Below are 17,239 nucleotides of genomic sequence, written 5' to 3' on the forward strand. Positions count from 1 at the left end.
CCTCTGCCTCCCGAGTGCTGGGATTAAAGGCATGCACCACCATGCCTGGCCCCATTTATTTTTTTCTTAAAAGATTTTATTATTTATTTATTTGAGACAGAGAGAATGGGCATGCCAGGACCTCCAGCCACTGCAAACCAACTCCAGACGTATGCACCACCACGTGCATCTGGCTTACATGGGACCTGGAACATTGAACCGGGGTCCTTAGGCTTTGCATGCATGTGCCTTAACCGCTAAGCCATGTCTCCAGCCCCCATTTATTCTTTTCTTTCCCCTTCTCTTCTCCTCTCTTCCCAGTGGCCAGGTGATTTGGAGGCATGAAGTACAATAAGGAATGAGGATCCGGGGCAGCCAAGGTCAGAATGAGGCTCATGCCTCTATCCACAGAGCTCCTCTCAGCTAGCTGATTGAATAACTTCCCAAAGAATCGAGTCCACTTACAGCTGGCACTGAGTTCAAGAGTTAAGGAGCATTGCCTGGTCTATGTATGTACTCTTGGAAATCATAGAAGAAATGAAGGAATGGAGAAAAAGAAAGCACATAGTCTCCGCTTGGCTACCCACACAGCAGATGAAAACATTCCTTAGGGCCAGACAAACAGTGAAATGTTGCCAGAGTCTAATCTGCAGGTGATTCTGTTTTCTTCCTTTGGCTTCCCAACAGACTCAGTTTTCCACCATGAATATGTATCGAGTCTGAGACACCTGCTCCGGTGCTGGCCTGTTGAGTTAAGACAGAGGAACCACGTACCCGTACTGTCCTGGGCGGCGACATCCACACCGTGCGAAATCATGACCCTTAGGCATTCCACGTGTCCTTTTGCTGCAGCAAGATGAAAACTGGGAAGAGAAGAAAACACGTCTCCTTAGGATTTGCTCATCTCGGAGTTTATCTCTCAACAAAACTGTGTTTCTCCACATACACACTCTCACATGAATGCCACAGAGCCAGCCATCTGGTCCCAAGTAGGCAACATTAATGACCCTGCATTAAAGAACAGAGACTCAGTATGGTTTAGATACTTTGCTCTTTGACACACTTTCTTTTGGTTCTGGCAACTGAATGCAGGGTGCTGTCCTCCACCACTGACCGACACTCTCAGCTGCGCATTTATACCTTTTATTATATAATGTGGCAGAACCCTGGGTTTTTCAGCTGTTTGGTGGTAAATGCAGTCTGGTGAACATGGCTTGACAGTGAATGAACTGGATGGTTTGTGTAGATTCTAAATCATTCTGAAGGTCAATATTACAAGGCAAGTGAAGCGTTAGGAAGCTAAGGCTCAATTTGTATCATGGAAACTTCTAGACACCGATTTTGAAAGGAAAACCTCCAGTGTCAACTTAAAGTGACATCTTTGATGACGATAACACATTTCATTAGTGGTGTCACCAAGTAAAGGTTTCATTGACTGTTTTAATAAGTTGTATAATTGTGTGATTTTGTTCTGCTATGCCATTTCCAGGAATTTAGATTAGAGTTTAGAATTTAAATGACTTTTTCCTCCATACTGGCTTTCCAACGAGTTACTGCTAGATAGACTAACAGCCTTCCCAATTAATAATTTTCTCTTATATTTTAAAAAGAGCTTTTGCACTTACTGTTCATAACAAAGGATCCAAAACATAAATAGTTAGAAGTGGCTCACTCATGGCGCTGGAGAGATGGCTTAGTGGTTAAGGCACTTGCCTGCAAAGCCTAAGGACCCAGATTCGACTCCCAAGTACCCATGTAAACCAGATGCATAAGGTGGTGCATGCATCTGGAGTTTGTTTGCACTGGCTAGAGACTCTGGCACACCCATTCTCACTCTATCTGTCTCTCTCTCTCAAATAAATAAATAAAAATAATAAGTAAAATATTAAAATATGAATACTCATGCTTGTAATTTTATACTGCATGCATCTAATAATCAGATTTTATTTATTTATTTGAGAGAGAGAGAGAGAGAGAAAATGGGCACACCAGGGTCTCCAGCCACTGTAAACAAACTCCAGATGCAAGTGCCATCTTGTGCACCTGGCTTACGTGGGTCCTGGGGAATCGAACTATGGTCCTTTAGCTTTGCAGGCAAGTGCCTTAACTGCTAAGCCATTTCTCCAGCCCCTAATAAGCATATTTTTAACAAGTAGCCATTCTTATTTCATGGGATTAAAAATTAAATATGGGGGGGGACTGGAGAGATGGCTCAGCACTTAAGACACTTGCTGGCGAAGCCTAATAACTAGAGATCCAGTTCCCTAGTGCCCAGTGAAGCCAGGTACGTGTGTTCCCTCCCTCTCTCTCCATCTGCTTGAAAATAAACTAAACACGTAGGGCTGGAGAGATGGCTCAGTGAACAAACCTTCTGCTGCTCAGGCTGGAGAAGCTGAGTTCAATCCTCAGACTTTCCATGAAAAGCCAGAAAGCCATGAGAGGCTTCTGTAATCCCAGCACTGTTGCTGACATGAGAGGCAGAGATGTGAGAATTTCCTGGAAGCTCAAGGTGAGCCCAGCAAAGAAGAGCAGGAGAATCCTGAGGGAGAAATCTTGCCTTAAGTGAGGTAGACAGGCTGGGACCAATCTGAAAGTTGTTCTTTAACCCTCACACATGCACTGTGGCATGCATGCACCTGTACTCACAACTATCAATAAAACCAAAAAATTTTCTTTCTTTCTGTTTGTTTATTTATTTTGCTGTTTCAAGGTAGGGTCTCACTCTGGCCCATGCTGACCTGGAATTCACTATGTACTTTCACGGTGGCTTCGAACTCATGGAGATCCTCCTACCTCTGCTTCCTGAGTGCTGGGATGAAAGGCATGCACCACCACCCACTCCCGGCTCTAAAAATTTTTCCTAATTAAGCATTATTTCAGGTTATTTCTCCAAGAAGAAAAGCTGACGCTCTGCTTTCTGACCTGCACAGGTGTAGAGATAAGCCCCCAGGCAGGAGAAGTGTCTAATTCATTTTACCAGACAGACAAGGTGTTCCCTGTGTATCATCCTTCCCGCTCACCGACTGCACAGTTCTGGTAAATGGGAGCAAAGCTAAAACACAGCACATAAGGCTTTTATTTTGGTGGGGGAATGTGCCCACTGCTAAGCCCTCCATTTGCCCCTTCAGCTTTGCCCTAGCCCCTGGGAATAGTCCCACAATGGGCTGCATCCAGTGAGCTGTGTGGCTTTTGGCACCTGCTCAGGTGTGAGCAATGAGAGGTAGGGTACGAAGATGTAAGGAAAGCGTTCAGGCAACATCCCTTCTGTTAGTTCCCTCTCTGTTAGTCAGAGTGTCTTCCTCTGTGAAAGTCACTGCACCATGGCCTGTAGGAGTTTGGATGTATGTCCCCCATAGACTCAGGTGTCTGATTAAAGCCTGTCTGGAGGAGATGTTACTGGGGCAGATCCTGGGGTCCAGCCCTAGGGTGAGTTGGAGGCAGATCTGAATTCCAGTCAAAAGGGATTCCGAGGTCTGAACTCTGTGTGGCTCCCTGCTGCTGCTAGCTGTGTGCCGGCTGCCTTTTGTTTTTGTTTTTTTAAATGATTGTTTAAAAATTTTATTTTATTTATTTGAGAGAGAGAGAAAGAGACTGGGTGCACCAGGGCCTTCAGCTGCTGCAAACGAATTCCAGATCCATGCACCACTCTGTGCATCTGGCTTATGTGGGTCCTGGGGAATTGAACCGAGGTTCTTTTGTTTTGCAGGCAAACGCCTTAACCTCTAAGCCATCGCTCCAGCCCTGCTCTTGATTTTTGCTGGCTGTTTGGTTGGTTCTCTCTGCTTGGATGTATGGGAGTAGCTTCTCCCACCGTGAACGGAACTTCCCCTGGGATTTCTAAGCTTGAAACGAATTCCTTCCTCTCCTACATTGGGCCTAGTTTGGATGTTTATCCCAGCATCATCGAGCTGAGAGCAACAAGACCTCAGCTCCAGCTCTCTCAAAGCCACCACTGTGGTTCTCCAGGGTTTGGGCGACTGCTTTCTTTGCCACAATAGTTCAAGTGTAGAAACAGAGCTCCGTCCATTATGCTAATCCAGGGCTGCACTCTTAATCTTACTCGTTTCCTTTACTCTAGCAACATACTTGAAAACAAGTTCCTTCCATAACCTGCCATCAGTCACTCTTTATAGGTATTCCCTGTTCTTCCCACAGGACTCAGAATCACACCCGGGCTGGACATATTGCGTGTGCCACCCACAGGATGATCCGATCCATTTTGTTCCAGCGAAGGACTTGATTCAACACTTGTAAGGGATAATTTACATTTAAAAATTGTTCCTATTGCCATATATAGTTGGGTTATTAAGATATTTGGGGTGCTAGAGATATGGCTTAGCAGTTAAAGGCGGCTGATGGCCCAGTTTTGATTCCCTAGTACCCACATCAAGCCATCTGGAGTTTGCTTGCAGTGGCAAGAGGCCCTGGTGTACCTATTTTCTCTCTTTGCTTGCAAATAAATAAATAAAAATTTGTAAAAAAGATATTTGTGTATTTTGGCTAAAATAACATTAAAGAAAGAATGTACCACGATTATATAGAATATAGTAAGTGATTTCAAAAAGCTTTCCAATGTAGTCTTGGGTCAAAATAGAGACTAGTTCCAAGGGTTAAAGATTCCACCTCTGCAAGAATAAGAAAAACAAGTGACTTAGGTGAGAGGCAATATGGCGTCTAGCATGCTCTGTGTACTCAGATAAATGCTAAATCGTCTTCCACTTTCTACTGTGGGTTTGGTTTGGAGAGGGCACAGGACCCCGCCAATACTGCGGGCTGTTGCTTGGAGGCAGGGTGACTGGTAACGTACAGAAAAGCAAGGGGAAAATTGTACTGCAGTTTCTTCTGGGTCATCTAGTCACATCCAGTCACCTAAAGGTATTAACTTCAGGGAGTCAGGTCTTTGTAATGACTTCGAAAAATCAAAACAAAACTTGCCCTGTAAAAGCTCTGAAGACTTAACAAGCAGTTGGCTGAGAGATGTAGCAATTCAGTGATGGTAAGCAGGGGTCACCTTCACTGCACCCGTTATTAAGAGTGGTTTTGAGTTAAGTTTTCAGTGTCACAGTTTGCACATCTGTCAAGTGGGCTATGAGGAGTAAGTGAATTACCTGATAAAACATGCAACATAACAAATACTCCAAAACAATCGATGCCACCAGTTACTGTGGCCTCACCTGCGTGTGACCAACAGAGATTGGGACAAGCTGCTCAATGAAAGGATTTTTCTCAGTGTTCACAAAGGACAGAAGTTCAATGTGGCCCACAGAGATTTTTACCATGAATATTAGGAGTGGACAGGAGAGAAGAGTATGTGCTTTTCCTGTGATTGGAAATTTGGGAACAATGATGTGGACAATTGCAGGCTGCACAAACCCATCCAAGACCGGCCTTGTCCAAGGCTCACTTGAGCTGCTTATGTTCTGTGACCTTTCCCAGACATGATCGTCCCCAGAGCAGCATATGGTAGCAGTAAGCCGTTAATATTAGCCTCTGAATGCAAAGGAGAAGCGGAGCCAACTCTCAGCAAAGACACTCGAGGGCAACACTCGATTTTGTTGGGCGGGAAAACGTGACTCGTTGATGGCAGAACTGGTTTACTGGTTTTGAAGGTGACAGAGCGTACATTCCCTCTCCCCCTCTCCTATACAGTGAGTGACACATATACATCTTCAGAGGTGACAGGCCAGGAGCCAGCCCACTTCTAGATGGCAGACAGGCACCTAACAGGGTTACCACAAGCTTAGGGAATAGACAGCAGCCTGGGCTAGCATCTAACGAAAAGCGTTCTGGTCCTAGAACCAATGCATTTGAAAGATTTCATAGATTGGGATGAGGAGGGTAAAAGGGAGGCCAAGGGAGTGGGGCATCTAAACCCTGCTCACACATGCATTCCTGCCAGGGTTAACTGGGCACTGGAATTCACTGACTCAAGTATGTGATAATTCTGGTACTTGTATAGTTGTATATGTTTTAAATATATATTTATTTATTTGAGCGAGAAAGAGAGAGGAGAGTCAGAGAGAGAGAGAGAGAGAGAGAGAGGGAAGGAGAGAGAGAGAATAGGCATGCTAGGGCCTCCAGCCACTGCAAACGAGCTCCAGATGCATGCACCACCTTGTGCGTCTGGCTTATGTGGGTCCTGGGGAATTGAACCAGGGTCCTTTGGCTTTTCAGGCAAGTGCCTTAACCACTAACCCATCTCCCCAGCCCTAGTTGTGTATCTTGGAAGTCCTGCTCATACTAATGCTAAATGCATTCATGCATATGTCTACTATGATACAACCATGTCTGTGGGTCAAATATTGCTCTAAGCACTGAGAAAATCAGTGACTAAGTTAAGCCCCTCTTTATGAAGCTTAGCTTTTAGTAGGAAGCCTAATGATAAATCAGAGGTCTCAACTGAGGGCAATTTTTGCACAAATGCATGTGCACACACGCACACACACATTTAGAAACATCTAAAGACTTTTTTTGTTCTGTTTGGTTTTTTGAGGTAGGGTCTCACTGTAATCCAGGCTGACCTGGAACTCACTATGTAGTCTCAGGGTGGCCTTGAACTTACGGCGATCCTCCTACCTCTGCCTCCCAAGTGCTGGGATCGAAGGCATGCGCCACCACACCCGGCTCCTAAGGACATTTTTGATTACTGGTCAAAGATTAGCGTACAAGCAAGAGATAAGTCTTACACATTCCACAGACAGCGCAGGACAGTCGCCACAACAAAGAATTATCTATGTGGTTCACAACATCAGCACTGCCCAGGTTGAGAAACCCATTAAAAGAAGCAGTGTACAATGCTGAAACATAATTCCATTTAGACAAATTAAAGACTTAAGTAGTAAAAAGAGCATATTTATCTTTTACTGAGACATAATCCGCATATCATAGATCTGCCCTATTAAGACGCATAATTCAGTTGTCTCCAGCATATTCCCAAGAGTATGCAACCAACCCTCAATGCGTTTCTCAGACTTTTGATTACTATGACGGAGCAGCTGGCAGAAACGAGGTAAAGACAGGCAGGGTTTGCTCTGCTCAATGTTGCCGAGCTTTTGGCCCATTATGGCAGGGTTGGCCCAGGGAAGAGCAGTTGCCACCATGATGGCAAGGAAGCAGAAAGAGAAGTCGGGCTTGGGGGTGATGTACCACCCTCAGAGGCACAGCCCAGTCACCTACCTCCCCAAGCCAGGCTCCACCTCCTAAATTTTCCACTGCCTCCCAAAATAGCACCGCCAGTTAGGAAGTAAGCATTCAACACATGCACCAGTGGGTGACATTTCCTATGCAAACCACAGCACTCACTATATAATTCCAGATTTTCTTAATTGCCCCCTCCCCCAAAATGGAATCCTCCACACTCCTTAATAGTCATTTCTCATTTCTCTGTCCTTCTAGTCCTTGAACATCATGAACCTACTTTCTGTATCTACTAATTGGCCCCACTGTGAACATTTCCTAGAGGTGAGATCATGCAACATGAAATGCCATTGGGCCTGGCTTCTTTCTTTTTTTTGGTTTTTTGAGGTAGGGTCTCACTCTAGCTCAGGCTGACCTGGAATTCACTATGGAGTGTCAGGGTGTCCTCGAACTCACGGCGACCCTCCTACCTCTGCCTCCTGAGTGCTGGTCTTAAAGGCGTGTGCCACCACGCCTGGCTAGGGCCTTGCTTCTTTCATTTGGTATGTTTTCAAGGTCCACTGGGATGTATAGCAACCCTTCACTTTCCTTACTTTCGTTACATTTTATGAATGCATCACCTTTTGTAGCAGAGTTCCAATTTTCCACTATCTAGACAAAAACTGTTGTGGTGGTGTGGCAAATTTTAAGAGATGAGAATTTTAATTATAGCCTAAAGTTCCCAGAGGCAAAAAAAAAAAAAAAAAAAAATCAAAACGTTTAAGATGTTCTTAATGAGCTCTTTGAAGTAGTTAGTTCACAGCTGAAGTTTCTGTTTAAAGGAATACAAAAGAATGAATATACAACAAATTAGGAACACCCTTTGGCTTTGTCTCAACATAAGCTTTTACTTCTAAATAAGAAATATGGGGGCTGGAGAGATGGCTTAGCTGTTAAAGGCACTTGCTTGAAAAGCCTGACAGTGTGGGTTTGATTCCCCAGTACCCACATAAAACCAGATGCACAAAGTGGTGCATGCATCTGGAGTTTGTTTACAGTGACAAGGGGTCATGGTGCACCCATTGTCTTTCTCCCTTATACCAAACAAACCAAAGAAGTATGGCTTTTCCTTTTAAAGATTAGAATTGTTATTCATTAGTCTACAATTTTTTTAATTTATTTTTGTTTATTTATTTGAGAGCAACAGACAGAGAAAGAAGCAGACAGAGAGAGAGAGAATAGGCATGCCAGGGCCTCCAGCCACTGCAAAAGAACTCCAGATGCGTGCGCCCCCTTGTGCATCTGGCTAACATGGGTCCTGGGGAATTGAGGAATTGAGACTCAAACCGAGGTCCTTAGGCATCACAGGCAAGCGCTTAGACACTAAGCCATCTCTCCAGCCCTAGTCTACAAATTAGGAGAGCTTTTGTCTACTTATCTCTTCATTTAGATAGGTCAATTTGACAATAAATCCTGGCAAGGGTGTGGGAAAGAGGAATTCTTATTCCCTGGTGTTGGTGGAAGTACAAACTGGTGTACCTATTATGGAAATCAGTGTGGAGGTTTCTCAAAAAGCTAAAAATTTAGCTGAGTATGGTGGTGCCCACCTTTAATCTTAGCACTTGGGAGGCAGAGGTAGGAGGACAGCTGTGAGTTCAAAGTTAGCCTGAGACTACATAGTGAATTCCAGGTGAACTTGCATTGGAGAGAGACCCTAACTAAAAAAAGTAATAATAATTAAAATTACAAAAGCTGGGCTGGAGAGATGGCATAATGGTTAAGGCACTTGCCTGCAAAGCCTAAGGACCACGATCAACTATCTAGACACTTGCTCATCTATGTTTATTGATGTTCTATTCACAATAAGTAGGAAATGTACCCAGCCTAGATGCCCAGTGACTGGTGAATGGATAAAGAAGATGTGGTACATATACACAATGAAATTTTATTCATCTCTAAAGAAAAATGAAATTCATAGGAAAATGGAATACTGTACCAAGTGGGTAACCTACCCTCAAAGAGGAAAACACTGCATGTTCTCTGTCTTATATTGATCCTAACTTCAAGCTTTTGGGTTTATATGTAAGTTAGACTTAAGAGTCAGTAGAGGCCAAGAAGCTAGAAAGAAGCCAAGCGGGAAGAGAGGAAGGGCTCAAGGGGAGGAGACAGTAGATATGTAAGTTCAGAAACAGAATACTAGGGGTGAAAAAAATTTATGTAGGGTCAGGGGAGGGGATGGGGGAGAGAAGAGTATAGAAGGAGAGTTAACCAAAACTAAAGACGTTATCAACAAGCCTTATGGAAATGTACTTTTTTAAAAAAAATTATTTTTATTTATTTATGAGAGCGAGGGAGAGAATGGGTGCACCAGGGCTTTTAGCCACTGCAAATAAACTCCAGACGCATGTGCCACCTTGTGCATCTGGCAGACATGGGTTTTGGGGACTCAAACCTGGGTCCTTAGGCTTTGCAGGCAAGCACCTTAACCACTAAGCCATTTCTCCAGCCCTGAATGTACTTTTTTATTAGGCAATTTTAAAATATAATGAAAAAACAAAGAACTTAGGGCTGGGAGTGTTAAGGTGCTTGTCCATCAAGCCTAACACCCTGGGTTGGACTTCCCGGTACCCACATCAAGCCAGATGCACAAAGTGCCCACATATATTTGAAGTTTGTTGGCAGCATCTAGAGGCCCTGGTGAGTCCATTCTTTTTCTCTCTCTCTCTCTCCTCTCTTTGCTAGACATGGTTGTGCATACCTTTAATCCCAGCACTTGAGAGGCCAAGGTAGGAGGATCACTGTGAGCTCAAGGCCAGCCTGAGACTATACAGTGAATTCCAGATCAACCTGAGCTAGAGTGAGACCCTACCTGGGTTGGGGGTGGGGGGAACCAAGTTAGGTAAAATGCTCCGCAGAGCTGATGTTGCTGGTCTCAGAAGCCATTGGATGTTAAAGGGAAATGCCAGTTCCAGGGCTGGGATACCTCCCTGTGAGTTATTGGCCCCATAGGTCCCCATTGCCTGAAAATGCTATAGGCTATTGCCGAGACTCTCGGTTGCTCTTCAGAATAGATAGTAAGTAAGACCCTATTGCTGAATACACCATATGCTTTGGTTGCAGAACACCTAGAAATCAAGCTAGAACCGAGCCGGAAACCTCCTTCCTGCCAGCTAGCTGAAACAGTGCTAGAAAGTGCTATGCAGCCTGTCAGGGAAGAGAAACCATCAGGTGGACTTACCCAGCAATGGACCTTGTGAATTACACACAATTGACCGGCCAGGCAAGCTGTACCCTCCAATGCAATAGTGGCATTACTGTTATGGGAACAACTAGTTCTTCTCTGATTGGATTGGAGGCCAGTGCCACAGGAAGAAACTCACGTCTGGTACTGAAAACCTAGTCAAAAGCCCAATGGCTGGGAAGATGGGAGCAGGGAGCTAGTACTATTGCTTGGCTAAACGGATACATTGTGACCATCAAATTACCCTTTCTAAATACTTATATTTATGCCCATAGACCAGTGCTTCTCTCACAGCTGGTCGGGGAGACTGAAATTTCACCAAAGTGCTGAGTAGCCCTCCAAGGGTCAGGAAACACTTTGGAGGAGAGAGCAGAAAGAATGCAAGAGCCAGAAGGTGGGGAGGTGTGCATTGGAGTGCTGTCTTTTGGACATGATGTCACTACAACATTCATGACTGCACAGAAGCTACTGTTCCTTATACAAGATCTGTACAGTACTGGGCCCATCAGCATGCTATCATGGATAATGGAAGTGGGGGTAAAAAAATGTGAGAGGGCTGGAGGGATGGTTTAGTAGCTAAGGCATTTGCCTGCAAAGTCAAGGCACCCAGGTTCAATTCCCCAGGACTCACGTTAACCAGATGCACAAGGGGGAGCATACGTCTGGAGTTCATTTGCAGTGGCTGGAAGCCCTGGTGTGCCCATTCTATCTCCCCCCACTCTTTCTCTGTCAAATAAATAAATAAAAGTAAAAGATTTTTTTTTTTAAATGTAAGAGAAAAGAAGCCATCAAAATAGGAGGACCAGTTAGAAAGAAGAAATGGTTCAGTGGAAGGGGGACAGGGAAAGGGGGCAGGAAGAAGGCAACGGGAGAAGATTACAATCAAAATACGTTATGCACATGTATGAAAATTGTTAATAAAACAAATTTTAAATTTTTACTTATTTATTTATTTGAGAGAGCAAGGGAGGGAAAGAGAGGGAAAAAAATGGGTGTGCCAGGGCCTCCGGCCACTGCAAATGAACTTCATACCCATGCGCCACCTTGTGCCCATGGCTTACATGGGTCCTGGGGAATCAAACTGAGGTTCTTTCTTTGGCTTTGCAGGCAAGCACTTTAACTGCTAAGCCATTTCTCCAGCCCCAATTAAATGATTTTTTTTTTAAAGGAAAAAAGTGGATGCAGGAGGGTTGTAGATACTTTTATCCAACCAAAGCCCGGTAACAAGGGCACACAATGTGGCTCTCTGGACTCTGACGGCACCGGGGTGACAACAGCTCACAGAGTAGCTCATAGTCTGGCCAGCAGCTTGTCCGAAATACAGGTTCCCAAGTGACTCCTCAGATATACCCAATCCAAAGCACAGTCAAGTACACAGACACTGCTCCAAGCGGAGGGTGGTTTCAAAACCTCACATCAACGTGGTGCAACTGTGTCAATATTCTTTGAAAACGCAATCTCCCTAGCCTTAAAAATGGTTCTATTAATCCAAGAAAGGACTCCCTAGGGTTTCCTGTTTCATTACACGGCAGCATATTTAGCTTTTCTTTGAAGGCTCAACTGAGCCCTTCCACGGAGATGTAAGGACAAGGCACAAGCAAGCAGCCCCCTGATTTACTCGGAACGCCTTTGTACCTTTGAATTTTGGAATGGTCCCGCTTTTCACAGTGGCCGAAGTTACTTTAGGTCCCTCACTTCTAAATCATTTAAAGAAAGAGAAGCACACACCAGCCATAATGGCAGCGAATATACCAGGACATTATACACCAGCAGTTAATACCACCATAACTTAACTGCTACGGTGTTTGTCTTTCTTATTTTTAAATATTTTATTTGAGAGACAGAGTTAGAGAAAGGTGCGGGGAGAGAGAGGAGGGGAAGGAGGGAGAATGTGGGCATGCCATGGCCTCCAGCCACTGCAAACAAACTCCAGATGCCATGCTCCACCTTGTGCATGTGGCTTACATGGGTCCTGGGGAGTTGAACCTGGGTCCTTTGGCTTTGCAGGCAAGTGCTTTAACTGCTAAGCCATCCCTCCAGTCCTGTTTTTGTCTTATAGAAGAAGAAATTGAGGCATAGAGACGATGACTAACTGGCACAAAGACCCAGGATGAGAAGAGCCCGGAGGTAACAAAGGCATTGTGTCTCTGGAGCCAGCCTCCCCTCCCCGCCGTGCCGAGGAATGGGTGTCTGGCCCATCACTCTGCAAACGGAAGTCAATGCCGCAGCTGGTCTTTAAGGAGCAAGGTTAAACTAAAAACTGGAAGTGTTTGGCCAAAAGCAAACAGGGGTTTCTCATTGGGGCAGCTTAAGGGTGCCAAGACGGTCGAGTGGATGGAATGCAACCCCAGCACTGAAAACGAGCCAGCAATGGAGGGTTCATTTCCTACAAAACCACTCAGCAAATTGTGCAAACTTTTCCCCAAATAAATATCTCCGAACAAAGACGGGCTCTTTTTTTCCCCAAGGCTCTTCACCAACACATGGGTTATTGCCTGGAAAGTTCTATTTTCCACGGCAATGGCAAATAGAGTCCTGCTGGTTTCTGGTCACCGGTTGACACATGTATTAGAAGGAAATACATATTCTCAAAGCTACTTTTAGAAGACTGATTTTTTTTTTTTCAGGCATATTCATTTACAGAAAATTTCACTCAAAGCCAAACTCTTAGGTCCTTTACCACCGAGGCTTCTGGCTGGACCACAATGGGATTTCAATACCACCTCCTACTTCTGGAACCAACTTCCACTTTCCAAATTAAGCAGCCAGCCGATGCTCACACAGAAAGATAGTCACACCCCAAACCCTACTTGTACTAGCTATGCTCCAGAATCCCACAGTGCTAGAAACTTCTAGAAAGAGAAACTAAAATCTTCATTTCACAGACAGTCTGAAGTTTGGAGTTGTTAGGAAATGTATAAAAGACCAGGACATGAACTCATTGGCCTAGTTCTTTAATGGTGGGGGGGTGGGTTCTCATTATGTAGCTCAGGCTACCCTGGAACTCAGTAATCCTCCTGCACAGTCTCCGGAGTAGTGGTACAGGCATAAGCCACCATGCCCAGTTGACTTGCTCTGATTTTGAAGTTATTTTCTCCCAGGACACTATCTCCCTGAGTTTCTTTAACAAACCCTCCCTCTATTGCCAAAAGAAGAATCTCAACGGGCAGCAGCAAGTTCAAAACACGGTAGGAAACAGCTTTCCCAAAGTCCCTAAAAGCAGTTCTGAACAGGAAGGACCCTCACATACCAGGCAGCTCACGTTCTATTTTCACTGTACACCTTTAATAAGGTGCCTTTCTGGAGACAAAGGAAGAAATAAGCATTAAATCAAAGTAGCAAGCACCTCAAGTGCTAAGCCATCCCTCCAGCCCCGACTTTTTTTTTTTTTTTTTTTTTTTTGCTTCAAGGTACACACTTAAACTGACATTGTAAATTCTATCCTCTGGTATGACACATGTTCCTTGAAATGAACTGTCCTTGGGCTACACTCAATTTTGCTTCCCAGCACAGGTATACAGTTGTTCCTGGGAATGGACCACTGCAAGGAAGCAAAGGAGTCAGCCAAGACGGAAAAGCCAAAAAGAGGGATTTTTATAGGATGAGAGTCCTCCTGTAAAAGTCATTTAAACCTACTGCCTCAGTTTACTCATCTGGTCACACATCCCCTTTCAGCTCTACACCTCTAGGACTCCAGTGCAACCTACCAATTGTTTTACACATGTATTTGTTGCAACAGCTCCGTTCTAGGTCACTGAGCTCCAAAGAAGCCGAGTCCACATGGAAGATTTCAGCGGGCTAATCCTTAGCAAAGGTTTCAAAGGTCTGGATTCTCCTTTCAGTGAGCAAGGGAGTCCTGCTTAAAAGCTTCTATTTAGAAAAGCCCTAAAAAACCAGAATTCCCTTCTGCCAGTGGGTGTTAACCCCACTGGCCCAGAAAGAAATCCCTCTAGCCAGACAGCCAGTTCCTGAAGTACAAACCTTTGTTCCTTTCCCCTGCGGGACACCTATCATGAACAATGACTGGCATTCCCTCCACAGGCTCATATGTGGAGTTCTTGGTCCTTGCTCTGTGGTATTACTGTGGGGGCTTCAGGAGGTAGAGGCTGCTTGATGCAAGTTGGTCATGGGGGAGGATTTACTGGTCACATACATCCCTGGCTCCAGCCTGTGTTCTCTGCTTCCCGGCCTGCTACGACGTGAGGAGTCTCCGTCACACGCCTTTCCCCCATGATGACTGAAATTCATCTGAAACGGTGAGCAAATCATCCTTGTCCTCCCTTGATTTGCTAATGTCAGATATTCTGTCACAGAGACAGGAAAAGTAATTTGTACAAATGGGATTACTGACCTTCAAGTGCTAGGGATGGCTAATTTGTACAATCACTGGTTAAGTATCTGGGGCTAGATTCTCCTGGGGACAGGTGGGTAGAGAGAGAACCCCACGGGGCTGGGCACAGCTCAAAGCACTTGCTTGCCACATAGGCGGTCCTGGGGTCATTTCAGAGAGAGAGAGAGAAGCAGGACTCATGACATTTAACTTGAGCATAAACACATCCCAGACGTGAGTGCCTAGAATGCAGAACAACAAAATGACTTACACTAATTCCAGAAACTTTCCGAGCTGTATTTGCTCCAGGGTGAGGGAAAGTATCAGATGAGAAATAAATGAGAGAAACTAAGAAGTTCATTAAAGGGATGAACAACCGAGCTATGACGAAATTGAAGGCCCTCGCCAGTCATCTCAAGAAACAGTTCCTTTCTTCTTAATTAGGAAAAGCTGGGTGCTAAGTGTGGCAGTTTGACAACAGAGACAAGACAAGCTTCTCTACTTTGGACATGTAAGCCAAGGCTTCATAAAGGAGGTGGTTTAACAAGCCCTGATGGGTGGTGATGACATTCTGGAAGGCAGGAGCGTCTGAGAAGGACAGGCGCGTGCAAGTGATTGCACTGGCCTCGACCCTTGAACCGCCCTGTTGCTGCTCAGCGTGAGAACCTTCTGCCCCGGCGTGCCCTCCTTCCTGTGAGTGACAGAGGGCAGGTCATTGACTGTGTGCTCATGATCCATCTCCATCCTCCCCTGCTCTGCTCTCTACCAAAGCCTCTGCATTTCCCAGGCTCTCCTGACCTCTGCACCAGGGGCAGGTCTAGCCAGTGGGAGGCACCAGCCAACCAAGGGGAGTGGTAAAGCCAAAGGGCTTCGACTCTGGGCAACAATTACCCACTGGAGCCTTTAATACCCTCCATTTTAATATACTGAATCCATTTTTTTTTGTTGTTATTTTTATTTATTTATTTGAGAGTGACAGACGGAGAAAGAAAGAGGCAGATAGAGAGAATGGGTGTGCCAGGGCCTCTAGCCCCTGCAAATGAACTCCACCATAGACTGTCCTCAGTCTGCTTATAATCTGTCGTCATGTAGCATGCGCTAGGAAGCCTGGCTAGGAAACATGGCTCTCACGACAGAGTGGGGCACAATGTATTTTTTTGTTGTTGTTGTTTTTGCAAGGTAGTGTCTCGCTGTAGCCCAGGCTGACCTGGAATTCACTATGTAGTCTCAGGGTGGCCTTGAACTCACGGCGATCCTCCCACCTCTACCTCCTGAGTGCTGGGATTAAAGGTGTACACCACCATGCTCGGTGACACCAATGTATTTTGATCATAACTGCCCCCATTATATTCTCTTCCCCTGAGCCCTTTCTTTCCAACTACTCCCTCTTCTAGTTCAGTGTCTTTCTTTTTCTTTTTTGCTTTCTTGGATGTCGAATGACTGAATACTGTGGAGGTCTTTTGCAAGCAACAACCGCCACAGTGAGTTCATGAATTCAACTGCCGTGACGTGTCTGAAAGACAGCATGTAAAAGCACTCCTTCCCATCCCCTGGCTCTTCTTACGTTCTTCCTGCCCACTCTTCGGCAATGCTCCCTGAGCTTGGGAGGGTGTGATGGAGATAGCTCACTAAGCACTGAGTACTCATTAGTCACTTACTCTCAGTACTTTAATGAGTTTTGAGTCTCTCCAGTAGTCATCACTAACTGAAAAAAAAAAAAAAAAAATCTTCTCTAACCAAAAGAGCAGCACTAATCTATGGGCATAAACACAGATCTCTGGAAGGCAATGTGATAGACACAACAGATCCATGCAGTTAAATGATAATCATAACTTCCCTCCTAGGATCTCTATAACCTTTCCAGCCATAGGGTTTTGACTAGGTTTTCAGTAACAGACATTAATCATGCCCCCCCCCCACTCTGCTGCTCCCTGTAAAGCAGGTCTCAAATCCAACTAGAGAGCAAGTGGTTACCCCTGTAACAGTCATGCAGCCATTGCACCAGAGGGCACACTCGCCTGGGCAGCTGTTGTGGAGTGGGCACGGTGTGTGCTGGTTGAGACGATTTATGACTTTTCTGCCCCGGCAGGCTCCAACACTGTTTCCCGAGCACTTTTCAACACACTCCAGTTGGCAAGATGAACGCCCACAGAGCTGCACACGAAGTCAACCAGGACAGGGTGGAACCCAGTATTTGCCAGAGCTTTCCTGGTGATTCTCAGGAAAGTCAAGTAGAGAACCAGTGGCTTTGTTTCACTGTGGCCCCACACAGGCTCTGATGAGCTCTGACAGAAGGGACGGGAGCAATGGACACATCATTGTTTCTCTTCTTGATTTGGACTGGCCTCTGTCTGCTGTCCCCTGAAGTCATACGGTCCTCCTCTCTTGCCTCCGCCTAGACCCAGAGCCATTCATCCGCCAGCGCCTCTCCCAAGAAACACAGCCAGAAGTACTTCTCGGCTACCCCGGTGTGCTCTACATGCCTGTCTTGAACGCCTCACAGTGACTGTTTTACAAGTTAGCATTTCATTACTTACTAGCATTTTCACTGGTCTTTTCTCCCAAACTGGATG

The 17,239-nt window shown here is 45.3% G+C and overlaps 1 protein-coding gene across 3 annotated transcripts in view; it reads right to left on the minus strand.

Moving 5' to 3' along the window:
- Rai14 (retinoic acid induced 14) overlaps positions 1-17,239 on the minus strand; it is a 171,260-nt gene that overhangs the window by 50,217 nt on the left and 103,804 nt on the right. For all 3 annotated transcript variants that reach the window (XM_045132332.1, XM_045132331.1, XM_004652602.2), the window contains exon 4: positions 754-842. In XM_045132332.1, the coding sequence (XP_044988267.1) occupies positions 754-842 (89 nt within the window). The remainder of the gene's footprint in view (positions 1-753; positions 843-17,239) is intronic.

This window comes from Jaculus jaculus, chromosome 13 (genome assembly GCF_020740685.1).
Source record: "Jaculus jaculus isolate mJacJac1 chromosome 13, mJacJac1.mat.Y.cur, whole genome shotgun sequence".
Taxonomy (NCBI): domain Eukaryota; kingdom Metazoa; phylum Chordata; class Mammalia; order Rodentia; family Dipodidae; genus Jaculus; species Jaculus jaculus.